The sequence below is a fragment of the Typopeltis vanoorti genome, chromosome 8 (assembly GCF_054136105.1).
Source record: "Typopeltis vanoorti isolate ZY-2024b chromosome 8, IOZ_Tvanoo_1.0, whole genome shotgun sequence".
Taxonomy (NCBI): domain Eukaryota; kingdom Metazoa; phylum Arthropoda; class Arachnida; order Uropygi; family Thelyphonidae; genus Typopeltis; species Typopeltis vanoorti.
In genome coordinates, this window is record NC_143556.1 from 60,522,545 (window position 1) to 60,549,300 (window position 26,756).

The following is a 26,756-nucleotide window of genomic DNA, read 5'->3' on the forward strand; positions in this document are numbered from 1 at the left end:
CGTGGATTTGAGGAGTGCTAATATGAATTTGATGACAGAAAGTGTTAGTAGCAAGAATGTCGTGAGAAGAATGAGTGCTCGTTCGAAAGAGAAGCACGGTGTGAAAGAAAGGCAAAAAATTATTAAAAAATCATTGAAAAAGAAAACGAGTAATTTGAAAACTGTAATGGATATTAAAAAGAACAAAAGCGAGGCGAATTTGGTGGAAGGCAACGAAATTGAGAGAACGAAAGAAACTGGAAATAGCATTACGAAAGGTTCGAAATTTGGAAAAATCGAAAGAATGGATGAATCAGGAAATAGTGTAATGCAAGGTTCAAAAGTGGGAAAAATGGAAAGAATGAATGAAAGTGAAAGTTGGATGCATGGGCCAAAAGGACGGAAACTCAAAAGGATGAACGAGAGTGAAAGTGTGAAGCGAGAGTCGAGAGTTTAAAATTGAGAAAGATTGAATGATAGAGAGAATGTGATGCGAGATTCAAAAGTTGAATTGAGTTGGATAAGGCAAGAGATGAAATGCATGTGGAGTGAAATTAAGAAAATTTGGGTGAAAACAATTAAAACAAACCAAGTAGATATGAAAGAGTTAACGAAAGACGAGCGAATGGCTCATCTTTCGTTAACTCTTTAATAATGGGGCCTCCCCGCCATAAAGCGTATGGCGGGGAAGCCCCATTATTAAAGGTGTGCTGGATGAGAGGATGCACAAGGTATGTTTTCCAGGCAGTAAAATGAGTAGAGTGATGGAGGCATTGGATATGAGGATTGAGCAAGCAAAAGAGTTGATGGTTTTAATAGGTACGAATGACTTGACAAAGGACAAAGAGTACGTCAGAATGGATATCAGGAGCTTTAGATGGATTAAAGAGAATAGTGTGACAGGAAGGGTAGTAAGCATGTTGCCTAGGTATGACTGTGGAGAGATGAGGCAGAGAGCAAGGATTATTATTATTATTATTACATAACGCCTCCAGGGAGTCCAAAGACTCATCGAGGGAGGAACCTACTTCTCCATCTCCACCACTCCACCAACAGTAACTACCTTCATCATCTACACCAATGCCATCTACTGCCGACCATCACCACCAATGAATGAAATGTTGGCTGAAATGTGTGAGGAGAGGGGAGTACAGCTAATGTGTGGAATGAGTTTGAAGGACAAAGTGAACCGCATTCGAGTGGTTATGGTGTGAGTCGCTTGGAGAGACTGCTGCTGGAAGGTAGAGAAGTGAGTACAGAGAATGAATCAGATCAAGTGAGAAGTGATGTGGAAGAGCAAGGAGAGATTGAAGAGGTGGTTATGAATGAGAAAATAAGTGGCATGAGTATGGAAAATAAGAGAATGTGGTGCAAGATGAACAGGGAAACGGGAAGGCTCAGGTTGGACAGGGATACACAGCGTGAGAAAGGCAGATGCTCCAAGAGGATGTGAGAGCATGTGTAGACAGGAAAAGAATGGGATGACCTGGGATCAACAGGAAACAGTTGGTATTGAAAAGGGTTTTAAAATGAAGAAGCAGAAAGGGAAATGGCCCCAGTCGAGCATTTTAAGTTCATATCGAATGAATGGTATCAGTGGAACTAGCTGCAGATCCAGGAATCAGCTGTTGTGTTTATATACAATTGCTAGAAGTGTAAGAAACAAAGCAGATGAAATGGTTGTACTAATGGAGTCCGTTCACCCAAAAATTGTTGGAATAAGTGAGACATGGTTAGATGAGGACGACATCCTGACAGGAATAGAAATGGAAGAGTATGATGTGTTTCATGAGCATAGAAGGGTTAAAAAGAGAGGGGGTGCTATTAATGATAGAGAAAGAGTCATGTCCATACAAAGTAGAGATGAAACAGGGAAATAATGCCAGTGGTTTTGAGGCAGTATGGTGTGAGATAGAGGTGAATGGAATCAAATACTTGGTGGGATGCTGTTATAGGACAGGTAATGTGGATGGTAGTGATTATGAAATGTATAATCAAATTAGCCAAGCAAATAAGAAATGAGTGATCATTATGGGCAATTTTAATTATAGCAATATAGGCTGGAATGATGAGATAACAACTGGAAGTAAAGAAAATGAGTTTCTGAGGGATAACTACCTCAGACAGTATGTAACAGAGAGCACACGACGATTGAGGATCTAGGATTTGGTCATCTCATCAGAGAATGTAATTATAAATGAAGTGTCAAATCACCCACCAATCGGTGAGAGTGACCATGAGGTGATTACCTGGGTGGTTCTCAGCGGTGTGACGACCTTTGTAAGGGGTATATGTGGAATGACATGGGGGGAGGGGTGATTATGAAGAGCTCAGGAGGCAGCTTTCAGGTGTATCATGGAATAAGGAGTCAGCTGGAAAAGAGATCAATGCAGCTTGCGAGATTTTCAAAAATTATCTAGTAGATGCAATGTCTAAATATATTCCAAGGGTGAGAAGGTTAAATAAGGTAGGTGTGAGATGGATGAATAAAGAGATTAAGCATGTGATACAGAGATAAAGGGCATTGTGGAGGCAGCATAAGAGAAGTGCAAATAACCAATTCCATGAGGTCTACAAAGACCAGGCAAGGCAGGTGACTTGGTTGGTGAGGGTAGCTAAAGAGAGGTATGAACAGCAGTTAGCTAATGAAGCCAAAAAGAATCCTAAGGAGTTCTTTCGATATGTAGACAGCAAAAGAAAGAATGATTATGGAAGGATGACATTGATTGGAGAAAATGGTATACAGACAGCCATTGCAGAAGGTGTAGTGGAGATACTTAATGAGCAGTTCATAAAGGTCTTTCAATCTTGTGAATGTGACTTCATGGAGAGATTGAGAGCAGTTGAAGATGGTGAAGAGAGAATGTGTGTAAGTGAGCAGGAGGTGTATGGGGAGTTGAGCAAACTAGATGTAAATAAGGCTGTGGGACTTGATAATATATCACTATGTATTCTGCAGGAATGTGCCAGAGAGTTGACGTCGGCCTTGACATATTATTTTTTAATACAAGTCTTGCACTGGGTCAAGTTCCTAAGGAGTGGAAGGAGGGCAAGATTGTGCCACTTCATAAAGGAGGTGAAAGAACTCAAGCATCAAACTTTAGGCCTATCTGTGTGTCAGGTGTTGCAGTTAAGTTGTTGGAGAAGCTTGTGAGAACTAGGATCCAGAATTGGGTTCACAACAATGGTATTATCTTTATCAGGAAAAGGAAAGTTACTAGTGGTGTGTCTCAGGGCGCTGTTTTGGGGCCATTGCTGTTTAAGTTGTATATTAATGATATTGGTGAAGATTTGGATGGAGATATTCAGTTGTTTGCAGATGATGTAAAGTTCGGACAAACCATGAAGAGTAGAGAAGATGTTGTGGCCTTACAAGAAGACTTGAATAAATTGAGTGACTGGGCACGGGAATGGGGATGCGAGTTCAATGTTGCAAGATGTAAGGTTGTAAAATTTGGAAAATAAAAATGGGATGCAGAATTTATGTTTGGTGAGGATATATTTTCAGAGGTGGAGGAAATAAGAGATCTGGGGATTATAGTGGATAAGGATCTGAAATTTAGGAGACACATAGTCAAAATTGTGAAGACAACACAAAGGCTTCTGGGAATGATGTGGAGGACGCTAACATGAAGAAGTAGGGAGATTCTTGTTCCATTGTACAAGGCTTTGATTAGGCCCCACATGGACTATTGTGCCCAGATTGGGTCACCTGGTTTTCAGAAGGATCAAGAGAGTTAGAAAGGGTCCAGAGGTGACTGACTAAGGTCGTTTCTAACCTCTGGAATTCAAGTATGAGGAAGGATTGAGAAGATGCAACTTGCAGAGTCTGGTGGACAGGAGAAAGAGACCTACAGTTAGTAAGGGGTTGTTATAGGATCAATGCTGGAGAGGTTCTACAGAAAATAGTGGGAGATTAGGGGAGAACTTGATGTCATCCCTGGAAACTGTATAAAGAGGGTGCGAGTAGGGGAGTGAGAAGCAGGTTTTTTTCATGCAGAGTTGTGATTGATTGGAATGCCTTGCCTGAGAGTTTGGTGTTTTCAGAGAATTTTAGTGTGTTTAAATCATGGTATGATGAGCTGTGTGTATAATAAAAGGACCTCCTAGATGAGTCTTTGACTCCATGGGGGTCTTGGGTAATAATAGTAATAATAATAAAAATAACTGACCAGCTTATATGTCTCAGTCACATCCCCTTCTTCCTCCTATTCATGAGGTTTTACAATTTACATTAAATTGCTAGATGCCATACAAGAAGAGAGAGCAATTCAGTTGATGAATGACTCTCTCCCCCCCATCTTCCCTTTGTCTCTCTCTCTCTCTCTTTCACACACACATATATACACTGTAATGATTTTCTCATAGACATTTGCTTTTTTCCCTAAATATATTCTACAGATACTTTTAAGGACAATGGTGTACGAAACTGGCTACCATCATTCTTGCTCTTTCATCCAAGGTTTTAATAACTAGAGTAACTGTAAATCAGCATCTAATTTATCATCCAATTTCAAACTTGTTGAACTAGTCTTTCTCTCTTCCTGCTCTTTCATTCCATCTGCATCTGTTCTTTCCTCACTCTGTTAAAAAAATTATATATATATATATATATATATATATATATATATATATATATATATATATATATAAGCAGCTCTCGGTTTACGATGGTTCAATTTACATCGATTCCCAATAACATCAGATGCCTGCACGTGCTTTCTTACTATAGTGTGCTCTGACTGAGAAACGACGCTAGCAGGCACTCTAGTGTTTGAGTGTTTACTGAGCTACTATGACGTATATGTATCAAACCTAGTTTTACTGTTGAATCTACCTAATTGTTCTATTTAATTTTTTTTACATACATACATATTTAAATTTATATTACATAATTACGTAATTGCATACCATGTCTGATAAAAGAAGTGGAGAAAAGTTAACAGAACTTGGTGTTAAGAAGCCACAGAAATCAATCACACTTGAAAAGAAGATGGAGGTGATTCAAAGAATGGAAGATGGGCAGACACGTGCTAATGGCTGTAGAAGTATGAACTTACCTCCATCGACTGTTACTACAATCATGAAAAATGCAGATAGAATAAAACAGTCTGCACAACAATCTAAGGCAGTACTAAATGCAAAATATGTAAGTTATAGCAGGGGTAAACTTCATGAAAAAATTGAAAAATATTATCATTATGGGTGGATGACTTGAATCATAAAAACATTCCTCTGATGCAGGCTGTTATAAATGAGAAAGCAAAAACAATTTTTGAGGATCTTAAAAAGACAGATGGAAGCAAAGAAAAATTTTTAGGAAGAAAAGGTTGGTTTATGAGATTTAAGTCTCAAAGTAAGTGCCATAGTGTCAAATTACATGGTGAGGCAGAAGTGCAGATGTTGTGGCAGTGGCTGCTTTTCCTAAAGAATTTCAAGACTATGTAGAACATGGAGGTTATCCTCCTGATCTCATTTTTAATGTTGATGAGACTGGGCTCTACTGGAAAAAATTGCCATCACACACCTTCATTTCCTGTGAAGAACATTTCGCTACAGGCTTTAAAGCTGCAAAAGATAGACATGCTTTCTGCCCGACATTACGGCCCTCTTTGCCCATGTACTACAGTCTGGTTACTTTGTGTGGCAAAACAAATTTTACCTACAAAAAGAAGGTACAGCCATGGGCTCCTCAATCGCTAACTTTTACATGGAAACTTTTGAGCAAAGGGCTCTGGATTCCACCACTCTAAAACCTACAATATGGCTTAGATATGTTTACGATGTGTTCGCTATCTAGCCGCATGGGCGACAAATGCTAAACACATTCCTTAGCCACCTGAACATACAACATGAATGCATACAATTTACCATCAAAATTGAAAATCAGAACTTGCTCCCTTCCTTTAGGAAGAAAAGGTTGGTTTATGAGATTTAAGTCTCGAAGTAAGTGCCATAGTGTCAAATTACGTGGTGAGGCAGAAGTGCAGATGTTGTGGCAGCGGCTGCTTTTCCTAAAGAATTTCAAGACTCTCATTAAAAATCATGGACTCCCCACTATTCCCCCACCAATCGCTAACTTTTACACAGAAACTTTTGAGCAAAGTGCTCTGGATTCCGCCACTCTAAAACCTACAGGCTTAGTTACATTGACGATGTGTTCACTATCTAGCTGCATGGGCGACAAATGCTAAACACATTACTTAGCCACCTGAACAACATGAACGCATACAATTTACCATCAAAATTGAAAATCAGAACTTGCTCCCGTTCCTAGACACACTAGTCACACATCTCCCCCTGAGGCAATCTATCCTTCATGGTCTACCGAAAACCAACACACACGGGTCAATACATACATGCTAATTCATACCACCACTACCACCCATCACAAAAATATGGAGTCACTAACACCCTTAAAAACAGGGCCATAATAATTTGCTCTAACCAGCAAGCCCTGAAGCATGAACTAAAAATCATCAGCGACGCATTCATAAATAATGGCTATAATAAAAATACTATCAATAAAATACTCCATAAAACATCAACAAAAAAGAATCTAGATTACAGTAAAACCATAGCCATCCCATATATTAAAGGGTTATGGGAAAAAATCAACAGAATCATACACCATTATAACCTCAATGCCACCTTCAAACCACCTACTAAACTTAAAACCATATTCAACTCCTCTAAGGATCCTCTCCTCCCCTTGACACATCCTGGAGTCTATTGCATTCACTGCACCTGTAACTTGCCATACATTGCTGAAACGTAAGTTAGTATGTTTGTTAGTAAGTTAGTACCTATACGTAAGAAAGAACACAAGACACATTAAATATAATCATTTTGGTGAAGCAGGCCTCTCGGCTCATGCGCTCAATACCTTACACTATACAAAAACCTGGTACGAAAGGAAATTTAAGGAAGCCTGCAAAATTCTGATAAACCATCCAAATATTAACAACAATGGTGGCATGAACATTCCAAGAATCTGGATGGCACACATTCAGCCTACCTAATACATAAGATCCAGCATGAGTCAGGACTCTAGCCAACTTCTAGCTAGTATTTTGTTGTGCCCAATGTAATTCTACGACTAACAGATAATATTAATAATAGGACTCTAGAGTTGATGTATATTCTATTTTTTTTTTTTTTTCACTAGAGGTCAGGCCAACAATTGTTGTAACGGTTGGTCAGTAACTTTAACAAACCAGATAAATTGTAGTGTAGCTTGTTCTCTGTATATAGTGCATATGTTCCAGAAGATGACCGTGATATAAAGGTCGAAACGTCAAATGTAGAGTTTAGTTATATTAAACTAAAGTTTTACTCAAATAAGGTAGTTGTCTCCTAAGAAAATCCTAGGGAATTTTTTAGCTATGTGGCCAGTAGGAGGAGAAATGACTGTCGAAGAATGATATTGTGGGATAAAAATGGGAATAGAGTGACTGATGCAGAGGACATAGTGGAATTGTTCAATGAACACTTTATTGGAATATTTCATCCTAGAGGAGTCAGTTTTAATACTAGAGGGATAGGGCTGGTTCGAGGTTTAGAGGTACAGGAAGAGAGTGTGTTTCAGATACTGAGTACTCTGGATGTCAGTAAAGCTTTGGGACTGGATGGTATTTCACCCCGAGTTTTGAGAGAATGTGCCAGTGCCTTTAACCTGATTTTTCAATGAAAGTCTGGCTTCGGCAAAGGTGCCCAGGGAATGGAAGGAAGGTAAGATAGTGCCATTGCATAAGGGTGGTAACAGACTGGAAGTGTCTAATTATAGGCCAGTCTGTGTGTCAGTAGTTAGTAAGATCTTGGAGAAAGTAGTGAGGGACCGTATACAACATTGGGCAGATGAGGGTAATGTTATCTGTGAGAGTCAACATGGATTTGTGAAAGGGCGCTCTTGTTTTAGCAATATGCTAGCCTTTTATAATAAAGTTACAAGAACATTAGATGAGGGAAAGGCATATACTGCAATTTTCTTAGACTTAGCAAAGGTATTTGACAGGGTGCCACATGATAAGCTGATATTTAAGTTGCAGCACATGGGTCTGGATGTCGGATTGGTCATATATATGTATATATTATCAAAGCTTTAAATATAATAATATTACAGATATTTCATGTGCACATTTTTTGACTGTGCAGAACATAACTTTGTACCTCCCATTAAAATTGGGTTCGTTTTACGCCGATTTGGTTCACCTCCGTTTTTTCAGGAACGGCAGTGAAGTGTAAACCGAGGGCAGCCTGTATGTGTGTGTGTGTGTGTGTGTGTGTGTGTATATATATATATATATATATATATATATATATCAGATCTACACACAAAAGGTATCGTGGGTAAGCAGTAAGAAGAAAGAATAAGCATGTCAACAAATTCATTCTTTCTTCTTTTCTACACACAAAAGATATAGTGTGTAGATCTGATATATACAGGGTGTTCGGGATAAATTTGAGATATTTATAATTAATTATATTTTTCCGTAAGTTACATGTATTAACACACACTTCTCTTCATTTAAAAGTTTGGACCCTTCTTCATTCATATACAAGATGTCAGAAAGGATGGATAGCTGGAACCCACCTGAATCATGGAAGAGAATAACTTGTATCATGATGATTCGTGCCCGCCATCAAAATAAGGATATTACGACTGCTGCCCAATGCTCCCTGAATACAGTAAAAACAATCAGGCATGAACTAGAGACTTGCAATGGTGACTACGAGGATGTAGCAAGAAGAAAGATCCCTAGCAGACGATCTGATTGCGTTCGTACAGCAGAATTCCTCGCAAATCTGCAGGAACAGGTGTTGAAGAACCCTGGCATTGGAATTCGGGCTTTGTTCGTGGAGTTGCTAACTGTAGTCAAGCCCTGGATAACAAGGGTAGCCAATGGTAGGCCGTATGTATGGCAGCAGGATTCGGCCCCTTGCCACACCTCTGGGAAAAGTCAAAAATGGTTGTCTGAAAATTTCTACGACTTCACCAGTCCAAATGTTTGGCCTCCAAACTCCCCAGACCTTAACCCCATGGATTATTTTGTATGGGGCGCAGTTGAAAAAGACACCAATCGCACTTCCAGTAATACAAAAGCCCAGTTAATGGATAAAATTAAAACAGTTTTTGCGGCCCTTCCCAGGGAGACTGTAGCATCAGCTTGTTCGAGGTTCCGAAGCAGAATTGAAGCTGTGATCGATGCTAATGGTGGTTATTTTGAGTAAATCTTGTTGATAGTATTGTAATTAACTCTGCCTGTAATGTTTTTTTGTCAATTCATTAAATTTAATAGATACAAAGAAGATTTTCTTTTTCCTTACGAAACTGTCAAATTTATCCCGAACACCCTGTATATATATACATTCATTTTTTTTAAAAAAAAACTACAATAATAAAGAGATCACAGGAATATAAACAGACAAACTTTGTTAGTTATTGAATATATGAACAATTACTAGATATTTTTATGATGAAAAATATTAGACTATCACTAAAGAAAAATAACAAATAATGATAAACAGACCTGTACATGTTTCTCCATCAGAGTTCAGCACAAACCCAGATGGACAATGGCAAATATAACTTCCAGGTGTATTAAGACATAAATGAGAACACAGCTGTAAACGAGTGCATTCATCATCATCTGTAAATATATAAACACACAATTTGCTATTCTTATAATAATTGCAATGTAGAAAGTTTTTTACCTTGGGTTTATTATATGTTAAAGATATATACTTGAAATTATATACTTGGTTTTAATTCTTTTTCTCAAGGAAGAAAAACAATGTTTTGCATGTGAAATATATTCATGTCTGAATATACACGTCTGAATATCTACTTGTATATAGAGGCTAATGACTTCATAACACTTGCATTGGTATATATCCTATAATGCAAAAGCACACCCCTTTCGGGCATGTATAAATGCATAATGAGAAGGGCCACTACCAAAGCCATTTTCAACCTTTATTGAGGTCTCTCTAGTATCTTGGAATCTCTCTTGGGTCAGTGGAAGCCAGACCCAGGAGAGATACCAAGGTTGAAGTAATGCAGTACATCTTATATACAAGTAGTCAAAAGGTGCTAGACTTTGTTAATAAAAATCTCTGGATGAGAGAAAGATGTAGAAAGTTTTTACCTTGGGATTATTATACATTAAAGATACCAAGAAATTATATACTGTTTGAATCCTTTTTTCCCAAGGAAGCAAAACAATGTTTTGTGTGTGAAATATATTCACGTCTGAGCAAACCAGTCTGGGTAGTGGCCCTTCTCATTATGCATAGCATTATACACGCCCGTGTGCTTTTCATTATGGGATACATACCAAGGCAAGTGATATGAAGTCATTAGCCTCTATATAAGTAGCTCAGACATGAATATATTTCATGTGCAAAACAGTGTTTTGCTTCCTTGGGAAAAAGGATTAAAAACAAGTAAATAGTTTCTTGATATCTTTAACGTATAATAAACCCAAGGTAAAAAAATTTCAACATTTTTCTCTCATCCAGAGATTTTTATTAACAACGTCAAGCACCTTTTGGCTACTTGTATATGAGATATATAGATGACTTCTGCATTACTTCAATCTTGGTAGAATAGATAGTTACGAGCGCGGCCAAGTGTTTATATATATGATCCGTGATTTTGACATTTGATATAAAATGTGATTCAAGGAATTTAACAAGTATATTTACTAGCAGTAAATAGTTTTACTGGTGTAGTCCACCGATTTGGTTTTCAAACAGGTCCAAATAATCAACTAAGTAGGTAAGTCAACCTTTTTCAAAACAAGGGCAATACGCTAGGCCTACTGCCATCAGTATCGGCATTGTTTCATTGCTTCATTTACTGCATCAGAAACTGTCTATTATTACTATTGTGGAAAAGGAAAGTCATGTCCTGCTCTACAAAACAAAACTTGGGTCTAACCATGGATGCATCGTATGAGGAACTTAATTTCAAGCAGCTCCTAGCAATTTTTAAGCACATAGGAAATCTGCTTCACACAAAATGGCCAGGAAAGGTTCATGAAATACAAGAAGTTGATTCAGATGACTCTCAACTTTTAGAACTTCTTCAAGACAGCGCTACCGAAATAGCAACAACTGCTGAGGATAATCCCCTTACTGACCACACTGATTATCAGGAGGTTCGCGCACGCAAAAAGTGCAAAACTGCGGCCTCTGAACCATCGAATGTGGATGTAATGGAAGAAGATGGCTCTGTCCCAGACTCTCCTACCTCCTCAAGGGAAAAGATGCCCCCGATTATTCTGTGTGAAAAGAATAAATGGATGTCGCTAAGGACTACAATGAACAACTTACAGATCTCTTACCACCATGCAAAGAATGTCACAGACGGTGTTAAAATTCACCCCAGGACTGTGATGGACTATCGTCGGTTAACATCTGAATTAAATACCAGAGGTATTCAGTATCATACATTCTCACTTGGTTCGGAAAAAAATCTCAAGGTAGTGATTAGAGGTGTATCAGAGGATGTTTCCACAGACGAAATCACTGCAGATCTGCACCAGAATGATTTACCACTAGTAAAGGTCAGCAGAATGATCAGGAGGGACAAGACTCCAATGCCACTAGTGTTGATTGAGATCAGTCAAACCTACAAACACATTTACGACCTGACGACCATCTGTGGATTGAAAATCTCAGTAGAACCATTAAGAAAAAGAGCTTCAACTGGGCAATGCCATAGATGTCAAAAGTTTGGTCATGCCCAGAAAATGTGTAGGGCCGAATTTAAATGCTCGAAGTGTGGGGTAGGTCACCCAACAAACACATGCTCTAAGCCAAAATCTACCATGGCCAAATGTGCCAACTGTGGCGGTCCTCACACTGCCAACTACAGAGGATGCTTGCATAATCCACGTAATAGAAAATCTGAAGAAGGAACATACTCTTCTTCTCTTAGCACACCTACATCAGCGACTACTTCACAGCCTCCTATAGTTCAGAACAAAGACTCAGAAGCCCATCTACGCAAAAGAACAACTCAAAAACAGCAGTCTAGGACATATGTGGATGTAACTCGCCCTAAACAGACATCCCTAGAATAGTCAGCATCACACCCAAATCTGACAGCTATCATTACCTCTTCCTTGGCAAATATACTGTTAGATTTTAGCAGATCCAATCCTTCACAAAGTTCTACTAACAGATTTCTAAAGGACACCCAAGTCATCATTTCAGTGCTCACTAATGAACAGTAACAAACTAAAACCAGAATCTCTAGAGATCATTGCATGGAACGTGAACGGCTTGAGAAATAAGATTCTAGAACTTCAAAATATTGTCCAAAGACATCAGCCAGATGTCCTTTTACTAAATGAAATGCACCTAAGACCTTCAGACAATCCCAAAATTTGTGGATACCAACTGTACAGAACTGATAGATCAACCCACAGAGGTGGAGGTATGGCAATTTTCATTAAAAATTTCATCTCTCATCACTCCACTAACATCCCTCCTACCTCCAACCTTGAGGTCACCGGCATTGAGATTCTCATGAGTTCTGTCAGCAAATTAAAAATCTTTGCAGCATACCATCCCCCACGAAACTCATTATTATTCTCGGATTTGAACGCCTTATTTGATACCGGAGAGCCTACCATTGTGGCAGGTGATTTAAATGCCAAGCATTCTACCTGGAATAGCCATTCCACCAACAAAAATGGACAGATACTACAGAACTATGCTGGTTTCAACAACCTTCATGTAATAGCTCCTGCTGATCCCACCCATCACAACACTTATGGTAGGGCCGATGTCTTGGACATAGTCATATTGCAGCACATCAGACTCCAATACAATTTAATGACAATTAACGATCTATCATCAGACCATAACCCAATATGGTTAAAATTAGGAAATCTTGAAAAATTATCTCCTCCCCCTTCACTCATTCATTCCTTGGGAAAGGCTCTCCAAGGTACTTCCAAAATATATTGGTCCTGTTCCCATCATTAAATCAAAAGAGGAAATTGAAACAGCTGTTAAAAATCTAACAGAACAGATTACAGCAGCCTGTGCAGCAGTTACTACCCCTACAACTACCTGCAAATCCAACCACTTGCCTGAAGATATTATGAATCTGATTAGAGAAAAAAAATAAGGCTAGAAAAAGATACCACAACACCAGGGCACCACAAGACAAATGGATCTTGAACAGGTTCAATTCTGCAGTGAGAGATGCCCTCGCAGCACATAGAACTCAACTCTGGGAAGAAAAACTGACTTCCATCTCCATCGACAACCACTCGGTATGGAATCTTATCCGAAAGATTAAAAACAGAAATAAACCTCTTCCCCCTCTTCAAATAGATTCAGGTCTCATCCACACTGATGCTGATAAAGCTGAAGCAATAGCATACCATCTTGAAAAACAATGCAAACCTGCATACGACCACCTCAATATTAGTCATATATACAAGATCCACCGTAATGTCAGATATTTGCTCAATTCAGCTTTCACACATTCCACTCAAATTGCACACACCTCACCTGCTGAAATACATGCTATTATTCAGAAATTCAAGAATAAAAAGGCTCCTGGGCCCGATGGTATCTCCAATAAAGTTATAAAACTTCTACCACGTAAAGCTATTGTTCATCTAACAAATATAATCAACTCCATCCTTCACTACAAATATTTCCCTTCCTACTGGAAACTGGCATACATAATACCAATTCATAAACCTGGAAAAGATCCCAGTTTGCCTCAAAATTACAGAACAATCAGCCTCATCTGTAATCTCGGCAAAATTGCCGAGAAGGTAATCCTTACTAGGCTTCAAGATTCAGTACTCCGATTAAATATCCTGCCTGAGGAGCAGTTTGGCTTCCGACAATTGCATAGCACCATGCAACAAATACACAGATTGGTGGAACACATTACCATAGGTTTTAACTGGCATCAATGCACTGGGGCTGTTTTCCTTGACTTAGCCATTGCATTTGATAAGGTTTGGTATTATGGTTTGCTATACAAATTAATATCATCTGGTGTCATTTATATCATTAATATCAATCGGAATCATTCAACTTATAAAGGCATACCTCTACGATAGGTGCATGCAAGTAAGGCTGTGTGGAGTAGTCTCGACACAAAAACACATCTTGGCTGGAGTTCCACAAGGGTCCTTACTAGCACCAATCCTATTCTCCATAAACTTGTATGATATACCATTCAACCCATTATCTTCAATTAAAGCTCTTTACGCTCACCTAGCCATCAAGAAACTTCAAGAAGCTACTGCAAACTGAACAATATTTTGCCAAATGGCGACTCCTAGTGAATCCCCTGAAGAGCGTAGCCGTCCTATTTTCAAGAAGATTACTGCTTCCTAAAGAAGATATTCTCCTTTTCAACACTGAAATTCCATGGAAAACAGAGATCAAATATCTTGGTGTAATACTAGACAGAAAACTGACCTTCAGTTCACATATCAGCAATCTTTGTGCCAACACATCAAAAGCCAAAAAACCCAGCTCTACCCGCTAATAAACAGAAACAGTAAGCTGAGCACCAGAATCAAACTTCTCATATACAAACTGATGGGTCGTCCAATACTCATCTACGCTTCACTGGCCTGGAGTCATACTTCAAACTCGAATATTATCAAATTACAATGCATCCAGAACAAATGTCTCAGAATGATCCTGGGCACCCCATGGTTCATCCGAACTGTCCAACTGCACTGGAACACGGAGGTCCCCTATATTTATACTTTCATGCAGACTATAGCAACCAAATACTTCTCAAAAGCAACTGTGCACCCTAACAGACTGATCCAACTGGCTGCTGATTATGATGCAATGGACTATTCTAAGCACAAAAGACCTAAAGCCATCTTCAACCCCAACACTGAGGATTAATTTCCTAGCCCACTCAGGGCGAGCAATTAGCACATAAACTTTCTCAACTCACAGCTTCTCTCAAGATAGCTGGGAATATGAAAAGCTTTTGCTTCACCCGTTAAGTCAGTAATGTTAATAGTTAATAGTCAACCTTGGTATGAGGAGGGAAAAAGATGGTGGCTCATGTGTTAGTGTTTTGTGTCGTGTATTATTGATGATGAATTGTGAATTTGATTGATATGTTTTTAGCGATTTATTTATGTTTATTCATTAGTAATAGTAGTTAATTGCTTGCTACCATAAACAGTCACTTTATTTCCATAGTGCTTTATCCAGGTAAGTCATTTGTAATTACAAGGACGATACACTAGGCCTACTGCCGCTAGTATCGCCTTTGTTTCTTTTAGTGACATTTTATTGCTGGTAGACACCTAAGAGTGTCTATGGGATTTGCTAGTGGACCCTCAAAAGTCCGCAGGATTATCTTTACCTGTTCGGGACACCTGAGAAATCTCTACTCTTTCTCCATCTGTGTCTTAACACATTTTAAATTATTGAAATGGCAAAACTTCTGAATGAGACCAAATTCGAGGAAGTATACATGGAATTCCTCAGACTAGGAAAGCTGCTGAGTGATAATTGGCTGGGAAAAGTGAAATTGTATGACACGTTTCCCCCCGAATGTGTCTCAGACGTTGTCACTGAAGATCATTTAGAATCGGTGCCTTCTACTTCTTCAGACTTTTGTAGAAAAAAGTCTGAAGGAGTAGAAGCAAAAAGCGAAGAACAGATGAACCACACAATGACAATACTGAAATGGAACAGGATTCTCAGGGTTTGGACGCCGCTATTTCTCCCAAAGAAAAGGTGCCTCCGATCATCCTTAGAGAAAAGCATAAGTGGGCAGCTTTAAGATCCAAAATGTCCAATGTGCATATTGGCTTCATTAAGGCCAAAAACATGGATGAAGGCATAAAGATCCAGCCAGCAACAGTGACAGACTATAGAAGGCTGACCAAAGAACTGGATGACAGAGGCATCCAGTATCACACCTTTGCGCTCAGCTCCAAAAAAAACTTAAAAGTAGTCCTTTTTGGTGTCAGTGAAGACATTGACATAGCAGAAATAGCTGCTGACCTAAATTCTCAGGATCTGCCTCCAGTCAAGGTCAGCAGAATGTACAAAGCAGACAAGACTCCCATGCCATTAGTCCTTGTTGAGATTCATAAAATATACAAGGATATCTACAACTTAAAAACAGTCTGTGGTCTCATCGTCACACCAGAACTACTCCACAAAAGATCATCTTCTGGGCAGTGCCACAGGTGCCAGAAGTTTGGCCATGCCCAGAATCTATGCAGAGTGGAATATAGATGTTTAAAATGTGGAGACAGCCATCCAACCAATACCTGCACAAAGCCAAGGACCACCTCGGCCAAATGTGCCAACTGCAGTGGCCCTCATCCTGCGAACTACAAAGGATATATTCAGCACCCAAAGAACAGACGGATGGAGGCAGTCAATCAGCCCTCCTCCTACAGTACAAGAACACCAGAGGCCCAGACATCAAAACCGGAGACTCAGCAGCCACAGTCGGAGACCTCCAATAATAGAGACACCCAAAAGCAAACAAGAAGTTATGCCGATGTGACCCATACAATTAGACCAATTCCAGAACAAAATCAACTAACAGCACCTAAAAACCTAACAGCTGTTATTACGGTCTCACTAGCAAACATGCTACAAAATTTCAGCCTATCAAACCCTACTGAAACCTCCACTAAAAGATTTCTTCGTGAAACACAGGTCATCCTCAGAGCTCTCATAAATTAATAGTAACAAATTCATTCCAGCATCTCTTCAGATAGTTGCTTGGAACGCAAATGGCCTCAAAAACAAAATTCTGGAATTCCGAGATTTCACATATAGGTATCAACCAGATGTTATTTTAATCAGTGAAACTCATTCAAGACCCTCAGACAATCCTACAATAAGGGGCTATCACCTATACAGAAATGACAGACTACTCTACAGAGGCGGCAGCACTGCCATCTTCATTAAAAACTACATTAAGCACCACTCTGTGAGCAATCCTTCAACCACTAACCTTAAGATCACAGGAGTGGAAGTAGTCACCAGCTCCACTGGCAAACTGAAAATCTACTCAGCTCACAATCCTCCCCAAAAATCTCTACTTTACTCTGATCTAAATGTCATCTTATGCATCAGAGAGCCCACCATTATTGCCGGGGATATGAATTCCAAGTATCCTGCATGGAATTGTACAACCACAAACAAGAATGGTTGCATCCTTTGCGATTACTTAGCATCAAGCAATGCTGTTGTGGCAGGCCCCACCGAACCTACTCATCTCAGTACGTTCAGCACTGCTGACATCCTGAATATAGCTATCCTGCAGGATATTAAACTTCAATACAGCATCATATCTATGGATGAATTATCATCCGATCACAATCTAATTCTACTACAGCTGAGAAATCAAGAATATCTGTGTCCTCCTTCTCACTCCTACATTGCATGGGAAAGATTGTCAGCAGCACTCAAGGATTATATTGGACCTGTTCCTCACATACGCACAAAAGAAGAAGTAGAAACTGCAGTTACAAATCTCCCACAACAAATCAATTGTGCTATAAAGGTAGCTTCCTCCTACAAATCTTCCCGCAAGCCAGATGGTTTGCCGGAAGACATCATGAACTTGATCAGAGACAAAAACAGAGCTAGGAAAAGATTCCATAACACGTGTGCACCACAAGATAAAATAAATCTAAACAGATTAAATGGGGCAGTAAGAGATGCACTCAAAGCTCTTAGAGACCAAGTATGGGATGAAAAGTTATCCTCCATTTCACCTACTGATCACTCCATCTGGGGACTATTGAAAAATATCAAAAACAAAGACAGATCCCTTCCCCCAATATTCTCTGACCAGGGCCTTGCTCACACAAATGTAGACAAAGCAGAAGTTATAGCATACAACTTAGAGAAGCAATGCAGGCCTTCGTATGTAACCTTGACTTTGACCACATATATAAGATTCACAGCAAGGTCAGACACTCACTCAAACTTCCTATCACCAGCACTGACCATATTGCACCAACATCACCTGCTGAGATATATGACATTATTAAAAAATTGAAGAACAAAAAAGCTCCTGGGCCAGATGGCATTACTAATCGGGTGATTAAACTTCTGCTCAGAAAAGCAGTAGTGCACCTGACCAGTATAATAAATGCGATCTTAAGATTTCACTATTTTCCTTCCACCTGGAAACTGGCTGACGTAATTCCTATACATAAGCCAGGCAAAGACCCACACCTACCGCAAAATTATCGTCCAATCAGTCTCATCTCAAATCTGGGTAAGGTTGCAGAGAAGGTCATCCTCTCACGACTCCAAACCTCAGTAAATGACCTAATCATCCTCCCTAAAGAACAGTTTGGTTTTAGGCAACATCATAGTACTACCCAGCAAATCCACAGAATTGTCGAATACATCACCACCAGCTACAATTGGCGCCAGTGCACAGGCACTGTTTTCCTAGACTTATCCAAAGCATTTGACAAAATCTGGCATTTTGGACTCTTGCACAAATTTATCTCTGCCGGTACCTCACTAAAAATGGTTCATTTAATCCATTCATATCTTCAGAATAGATCAATGTAAGTAAAAATCAACAGTTCTACATCCTCCCAGCACCATATCTTTGCTGGAGTGCTGCAGGGATCTCTACTGGCTCCATTGCTGTTCTCTATATACATGTCAGACATCCCGCACAATCTGATGACTTCCATTTTGGCCCTATATGCAGACGATACGGCAATACTAACCAGATCTCTCAGACCCCATTTCATTACCAGAAAGCTTCAAGAAAACATTCTAAAGTTGGAGGGTTGGTTCTCTTAGTGGAGATTGGAAGTCAACCCCCAGAAAAGCTCAGCCATTCTTTTTTCAAAAAGGCCAATGTCTCCTGTAGGAGATGTGTTACTATTCAATACTAAAATTCCCTGGCAGACAGGCACAAATTACCTGGGTGTAATTCTTGACAAAAAGCTATCTTTCAATCAGCACCGCAAGTCTGCGTGCACAAAGGCATCTAAAGCCATAGCTCAGATCTATCTGCTAATTAATAGAAATAGCAAGCTCAGCAACAGAATCAAATTGCAACTATACCAGATGACGATTCGTCCTATTGCTATAGTCGACCTATGCCTCTCCGGCCTGGAGTCACACCTCTAATGCTAACATTATCAAAACCCAGTGAGTGCAGAACAAGTGCTTGAGAATGATTCTGAGCACCCCGTGGCATGTTAGAAACAATCAACTCCACAGAGACACAAATATTCCCTATATTTTCTCTTTTCTACAATCCTTAGCAACCAAGTTTTTCCTAAAGACTTCCACTCATCCCAACGATTTGGTTCAGCAACCTGCAGCATACGATCCAACGGACATATTCAAATATAGAAGACCAAAAGCTATATTAGCATCCCATAGCGATGCATAATCTCCATGCCCATTCAGGGCGAGCAAACTGCTCATAAATTTTACCTTCGCTGTAACCACAACAGATAGCGGGGAATATGAAAAGCATCTTGCTTCACCCCTAAAGACATAAATGTCAATTGTCAACCTTGGTATCTCTCCTGGGTCTGGCTCGAACTGATGAGACCTCAATGAAGGTCAAAACGGTCAGCAATGATCCTTCTCATTATGCATAGCAATATACATGCCCGAAAAGGGGTGTGCTTTGTATTATGGGATACATACCAAGGCAAGTGATATGAAGTTATTAGCCACTACATAAAAGTAGCTCAGATGTGAATATATTTCACATGCAAAACATTGTTTTGCTTCCTTGGGAAAAAGGATTAAAACCAAGTATATAATTTCTTGGTATCTTTAACAAATAGTTTCAATATTTCAAGCATGCATTAAAGGTTCAGATTCTAGTTGCGCCGTCTATATTTAAACAATGCACATATGTTACAATGAAACAATTTATTAAATAATTTAAGAAATATATTATTTTACTCAAAAAACGTTATCAGAATAAGCTGAAGAACAATAATTGAAATCCAAATACAAAGAAAAAATGAAATATGTGCATTACAATGCCACCTTTTAGAATCATAAACATATAGTCACATAATAGCTAAGATAAAACACTATTGGAATATATATATATATATATATCAGGGGCGAATATTCTGGATGTACTAGGTGTGTGGTGCTCATCCACAAAATATTAGTATCACCCATATTATATTTTTGCATTTATTCCCCCAATTGTTTGCAGACTTATCGGGCTGGAAAGTATGACAAGCTTAGGAGTTTGATTGGTTCAGTGCCATGGCATGTACAACTGCAAGGACTAGAAGTTGATAGTGCATGGGAGGTAGTTAAGAAGTGCTTGCATGAAGCAATGGCTGACTGTATACCTAGAGTCCGAATAATAAATCAAGTAGGGGTTAAATGGATGAATAACACCATTAAGCTTGAGTTGCAAAAAAAGAAACAACTATGGAGGGAATTTAAGGAGAAGGGTGACCGGCAGGCACATGAACGGTATAAAGCACAGGCCAGAAGGGTGACGAGTGTGGTAAGAAAAGCAAAAAAGGATTACGAAAGAACATTGGCCATGCAGGCTAAAGAGAATCCTAAACAGTTTTTTAGATATGTAGCAAGTAAAAGGAAAAATGTACATGGCAGATTGATTTTAAAGAATGCCGATGGTAGGGAGGTAACTGAATCAGTTGAGATAGTTGAGTTACTGAGTGAGCATTTTGCAAAAGTATATCATCCAGGTGGTGACATTGCAGAAACGAATAAACCAGTAGATTATACGGGAATTGTGGTTAATGAAGTGGAGGTGAGTAGTCTATTGCATAACCTCAATGTCAATACATCTGTGGGATTGGATGGTATACCAGCTCGTGTTGTACGAGAAGCAGCTAAAGAATTGTCAGTACCCTTGACCATTTTGTTTAATTTGAGTCTCGGGTCTGGGTTAGTCCCGAGCAGGTGGAAAGAGGGGAAAATAGTTCCACTGCATAAAGGTGGTTCCAAGACTGCTGTAGTAAATTACCGACCGATTAGCATATCAGGAATCATTGTCAAGGTCTTAGAGAAAATAGTCAAGAGGAAAATACAAGATTGGATAGAAGAAAATGGGATACTGTATCGGGGACAGCATGGTTTTGTGAAGGGTAGGTCATGCCTCAGTAACTTGCTCACGTATTATAACACAGTGACGGCTGAACTGGATAAGGGTAATGGGTTTAAGGTGATTCTACTGGACCTTGCCAAGGCCTTTGACAGGATTCCACATGGAATTCTAATCAGTAAATTGCAGCATATGGGAATGGACATAGGGTTGGTGAGATGGATAGGAGGGTGGTTGACGGAGAGATATCAGAGAGTGGTTTACTCGGGAGTAGAGTCCACAAGACGGCCTGTGACTAGTGGTGTGCCACAAGGATCTGTTCTTGGACCACTGCTGTTTAATTTGTTCATAAATGATATAGGAAATGATCTGAGAGGAACAGTTCATTTGTTTGCGGATGATGCAAAGTTGGGTAGGGCAATAGTGAATGCAGATGACGTCAAAATTTTGCAGGATGATTTGGATAGATTGGAGGTCTGGGCTAAGGAGAATGGATGTCAGTTTAATGTGGCAAAATGTAAGGTTATGCATTTTGGGGTGAAAAGATTGGCTGCAGTTTACTGCATTGGTGGAACCGTGCTCCAGGAAATTGATGAGGCACGAGATTTAGGAGTGTTGGTAGATAAGGAATTGAAATTTAGGGGACACATTGCAAAAGTGACCAAAACAGCTCATCAAATCACTTGGTTGCTGAAGAATACGATGACAAGCAGAGACAAGCAGGTTATTGTTCCTCTGTATCGAGCCTTGATAAGACCCCATCTAGACTACTGTGCTCAGATTTGGTCACCTAGGTTTCTTCTTGATGGGGAGGAGGTGGAGAGGATCCAGAGGCGAGTGACCAAGATGATAGCAGGTCTGTGGAATGAACCGTATGAGAACAGGTTGAGGATTTGTGGGTTGCAAAAATTGGTTGATAGGCGGAGGAGGGGAGATATGATTGAGACATTCAAATTACTGAAGGGTTTCTATAAAATTAATTCAGAAGATATTTTTGAGAACAGGGCTGGTTGTGGGAGGACTAGGGGACATCCATGGAAACTGGGCAAAAGTGTGGTTAGTAAAGGTGTTAGAGCTGGGTTCTTTACTTTTAGAGTAGTGAATGAGTGGAATGCGCTCCCTGAGTCTGTGGTGGATGCTGTGACAGTGAATGAGTTTAAGGCGAGGTATGATAGATACTGTATGAATGTCAAATAGTTGTGATGAATATGATTTGGGGCCTCCCTCGATGAGTCCAATGACTTCCTGGAGTTGCCCGTAATAATAGTAATAATAATAATAGTAATAGACTTCATGCGATTCCTAAAATTGAACACGATATACGGTACTAATGCTTCATTGTCCTCTTCATGAGGGTAATAAAGCATTAGTGTTTCATGAAGAAGGCACTTTTCTCCCCGTAAACATTGCATCACATTCGCGTTAATAGCCCGGGTGCGCATTCTAAATGCATACACCTTTGAACCATTCAAAAAGATGTAAAGAGGGCACAGCAGGTCAAATTCTTAGCTTTCTAATATTTTTAAACAGCTGAGAAGGCAGGGAAGGGTGAGCTAAAATTTTGAGGTCACACAGCACCTAGCATCTGTGATTGGTTATTGTGTCAACCAATCCAATTGAACATTGTCACTTGTCATGAGTTGAGTGCTTTTCGTATTCGATGTATATTACAAACAGTTGTTATGCATGTTTTCTGAACTGAAAATTTGAAAGTGGATGTTAGAAGAAAAATGCTAATTGTTTTTTCTTTTGCTTGTGCAGTACAGCATCTGTTGAGGTTGCAAAGCTTTTTAACGGTATATAGAGACATTTTTATTCTAGTCTTCGGAAACAACAGATAAAAAATATCTACTCCTGAATAAAAATGAATATTCTGTGTATTATAAGACGTTGTTGATCTACAACAAAATACGAGCATATATGAGATTGATAAGACAGAAGAACCACTGATACTAAAAAAAAAAAAAAAAAACAATGAATTTAGGATTCCAAAAATGCGGATAATTCCGATAATGATCGGATGTTATGTATACTAAGTCTCAGTAAACAAAATAAAATTCTTGGAAAACGGAGTGACAAACCAGAGAAATACACATAACATGTGCAACAAATTTTGCGAGATGATTTGATGCTCCATCAAACCATATTTATTCCTGCAATACTCTCTCACTCTCACTTTGTAAGTTTTTTTTTTTTTAAATTATGCCATCATAAATTCACTTATTCATGTTTAGAATTTATATGATCGTGCTATTTGCTCTACCCCGCAACTTATAGTACACACATATCACAAATAATAATTATTAATTATTCTTTACCATTAATGAAAGTGTTTCTACTCACACTTATTCTTTCCTATTCTCACGTCTTATAAATGATGGGTCACATATTTTCATCTTTGAGTATTTCAAATATACCAACTAAATATAGCATTCTCCTTCATTATTGTTTTCTAATAAATCCTAAAACAGATTGTTCCCCCACTCTATGCAGAAGTATTCAAAGTTATCCTGCAATTAACTGCATTGGACCAATTAAGATGAGCGCCGATGGTGCTATGCCCTCTCAAAACTTTCATACATCGATAAAATGCAATCACACGATCATAGGTGTCCGCAGAGGAGGAGGAAATGGGGCACTTCCCCCTGGGATCGATTAAAAAAATTCCACAAATTATAATCGTAAAATTGATTGAGATATGTAATCTTACACCCTCGACACTGGGAATGCTTTGTCTGTCTTAAAATTTTATTATGGGTTGGCCTGTTTCAGCACAAGGCAGAGTAGCCATTGAACACGTGTCTTATTGAAGCAATAAAACACGTGTTCCTGTTTTTGGTTCATCTTTTTTATTTGTGAGTGACCGGTTAGTTCGTCCTCTATGTCTGTTACTGAGTGAAGTGTGAAATGTAAATTTATAGTGAAACAAATGTAAACAGAAAAATACATTTTTAAAAGGTAAGTGTATGTAATTTAATATTATTTTACTTGTTAGTTTTATGATTTTTTGCTTTTAAACTGAAATAATTTAATTTAGGATTAATTAATTAGTTGATTTTTAATAAAATTTGCCAGTCAATTTTTTTTATATATGAAATTGTGCTAAAAACTATTAATTCTGAATACCTTTTTTTTTTCCCCCAAGAATTAAAGATCATTAAAATCGATGCAAAACGAAAAGAATGTATTTATAGTTTACATCGACAAATAATTACATCACAAAAAGCTAAAAGACGTTTATTGATGTAATTATTTAATTAAATCAATAATTATAAAAATTTATTTACAAATTTATTGATGTAATTATTTGTCTCCGAGCTTTGCCACCCCCCCCCTCACCCAAGAAAATTTTCTGCGGACGTACGCCCATGCATACGGTCAAATTGACGTGAAATTTGTAGCGAGGGTTGCATAACCCACATGACAGCACACCCAAACGAAATGAGCACATGACGCCACTGATATATAGATATATACATTCTCTTTTCAGCTATCTCAGACGAAGACTGCCAACACATTGTGAACTGGACTCAAACTTCTAACATCCATGTGTTCTATGATGAACTCAAGAGAAAGATTGTCGAATCTAGGGAAATTTCTCTAGATTCCTCTCATATCAACAACAGCCTGAGTTTTAATCTCTCTGATGGACACGTTGCCTCTGTTCAGTACTTGCGCACTCGCAACAGCGCATAGTATACGTTTGTTTGGAACTCAAGCTCGCATTTTGTTTTCAAACGCTATTGTCTTTTTGTACTTGTTCTGTTATTACAATTTTAAGTCTCTGTAATTCTTTATATACTTCTTTGATTGTGATACCTGAAGATGTTGATCAATTCAACGAAACTAGTAAACTAGTAGTATCCTTTCAAATATATCATATCATCTTTTTATATCTCGGTATCAGTCATTAAAGCTTATTCATATACATACATATATATAAATATACACACAGATATACAGGATCCATCAAAAATGTATATACACACTTCAGCAAAAAAAAAAAAAAAACTATAAAAATTGTAATACTAAATTTATACAGACAACAAGGGATGAATACAAATTACCTTTGACCTCTACAATTACACGAGGTGCTCAAAGTTGTTACCATTAGCGTCCAGACACTTATTATTATTATTATGACAAACTACTGCTCTGGCAACGTTGGCCAAAGTGTCGAGTGGGATTGCTGTGCATGCTGTTTCAATTTCCTTCCGAAGGGCCACTAGTGTAGCTGGTTTTCTACAATATGCTACATTCTTCAATGTAGCATATTGAGTCCTCAATAGGTACAAGTCCAAGGGTGTTAAATCAGCAGAACATGAGGGAGGGGGAACTCAACTGCACCTCTTCATCCTATCCACTGTACCTGCAAACTTTCATCGAGGTACGCTCTCACATCTTGGTGGTAGTGTGGTGGTGCACCATCTTGTTGGAAGAGAAATTGATCATTCCCATAAAGTGCATGAATGGCAGGTAAAATGGATCGTAGCAAGTCTCTAGACCAGTACTTGACCAGTAACAGTACATTCAAAGAAGAAGAATGGTCCTATTAAACCCAAAGAAGCAGGACTTGTTTGTGTGAAGCCTCCTGGATCCTCCCTTGTGCACATCACACACGGTACCATGGATCTCAAACTTATTACGAATATGTGCACTTGTCAGGTGTGTAGGAGGTTATGTTGCAAACTCATGCTTCCATTGTCATTGAACTTTAACAACATTCTCAAATTTGAACTACCACTTTAAAATGGTCTTGTGTTCCTCGAACAATAATTGTGTCTTGGCCATTTTGTTTGACTGTACTACCGGTCATGTGTTGATGCCAGTATTCATGAATAATGACATCTTTTGAGAGAACATCGTACTACACATTGCTATCGTAATTTGATCCAACTTCAAAAAGTCTATAGAAAAGTATGTATACATTTTTTGTTGTGACGGACCCTGTATATACAGGTATCCCTTGATTAACGTGATTAATTAATCCCTCGATGTTACCGTGTATATCAAAATCGCGTTAATCAAATATAATAATCAATGGTAAAAATAACAATTCGTCCATGATTGATTACTGTATTAATAATTCGTTTTATGTGGTACTCCTTTAGGAAAGATAAAAAATGAATGCAAAGTAAATGTTTAATAAATGTTTGTACCTACATTAGATAACTTGATAACAAAAAAAGTTATCAAGAGTCGTTTGAACAGTTTTAGTTTTTCTTATCAGCATAAATTCTACGATAACAAGCAAAACAACTCTCTAGACCTCGGCAAACAAGCATTCTTCGATTAACATCTGGATCCATATCCATTACTTGCTGTTTAAGCGATTCTAAACTGCGAAATATTCTATCCGGTTCTTTGATTGTCATCTCCTTTGGAACTTCATCTTCACATTCCATTTGTTCATTGTCTTCATATGCGAGTTGTTCAATTTCAAGATCGTTGTCACTGAAATCTTTTGAGTTTGAATCCAATAATTCTTTAACATTTTCTGCATCAACACCATCAAAATCAAAGTCTTCACCAATTGCAATGATTTCTTCAACCAAGTTGTTCACAGGATTTTGAAAACAACCTAAGTCATTAGTGCATTCTGGCAAAAGGTTTTTCCAAACAACTCTCATGCAGCTAGAAGACACTTGCTCCCATGAGTCATGAATGCTTTCAATTGCATGTTTAATGTTAAAATTTTTCG

General features: G+C 38.6%; 1 protein-coding gene across 1 annotated transcript in view; it reads right to left on the reverse strand.

Annotated features, from left to right (window-relative positions):
* The window catches only part of LOC150104032 (hemicentin-1-like), a 792,930-nt gene that overhangs the window by 215,542 nt on the left and 550,632 nt on the right, over positions 1-26,756 (reverse strand). The window contains exon 26 of the mRNA XM_090396385.1: positions 9,510-9,629. Within this exon, the coding sequence (XP_090252511.1) occupies positions 9,510-9,629 (120 nt within the window). The remainder of the gene's footprint in view (positions 1-9,509; positions 9,630-26,756) is intronic.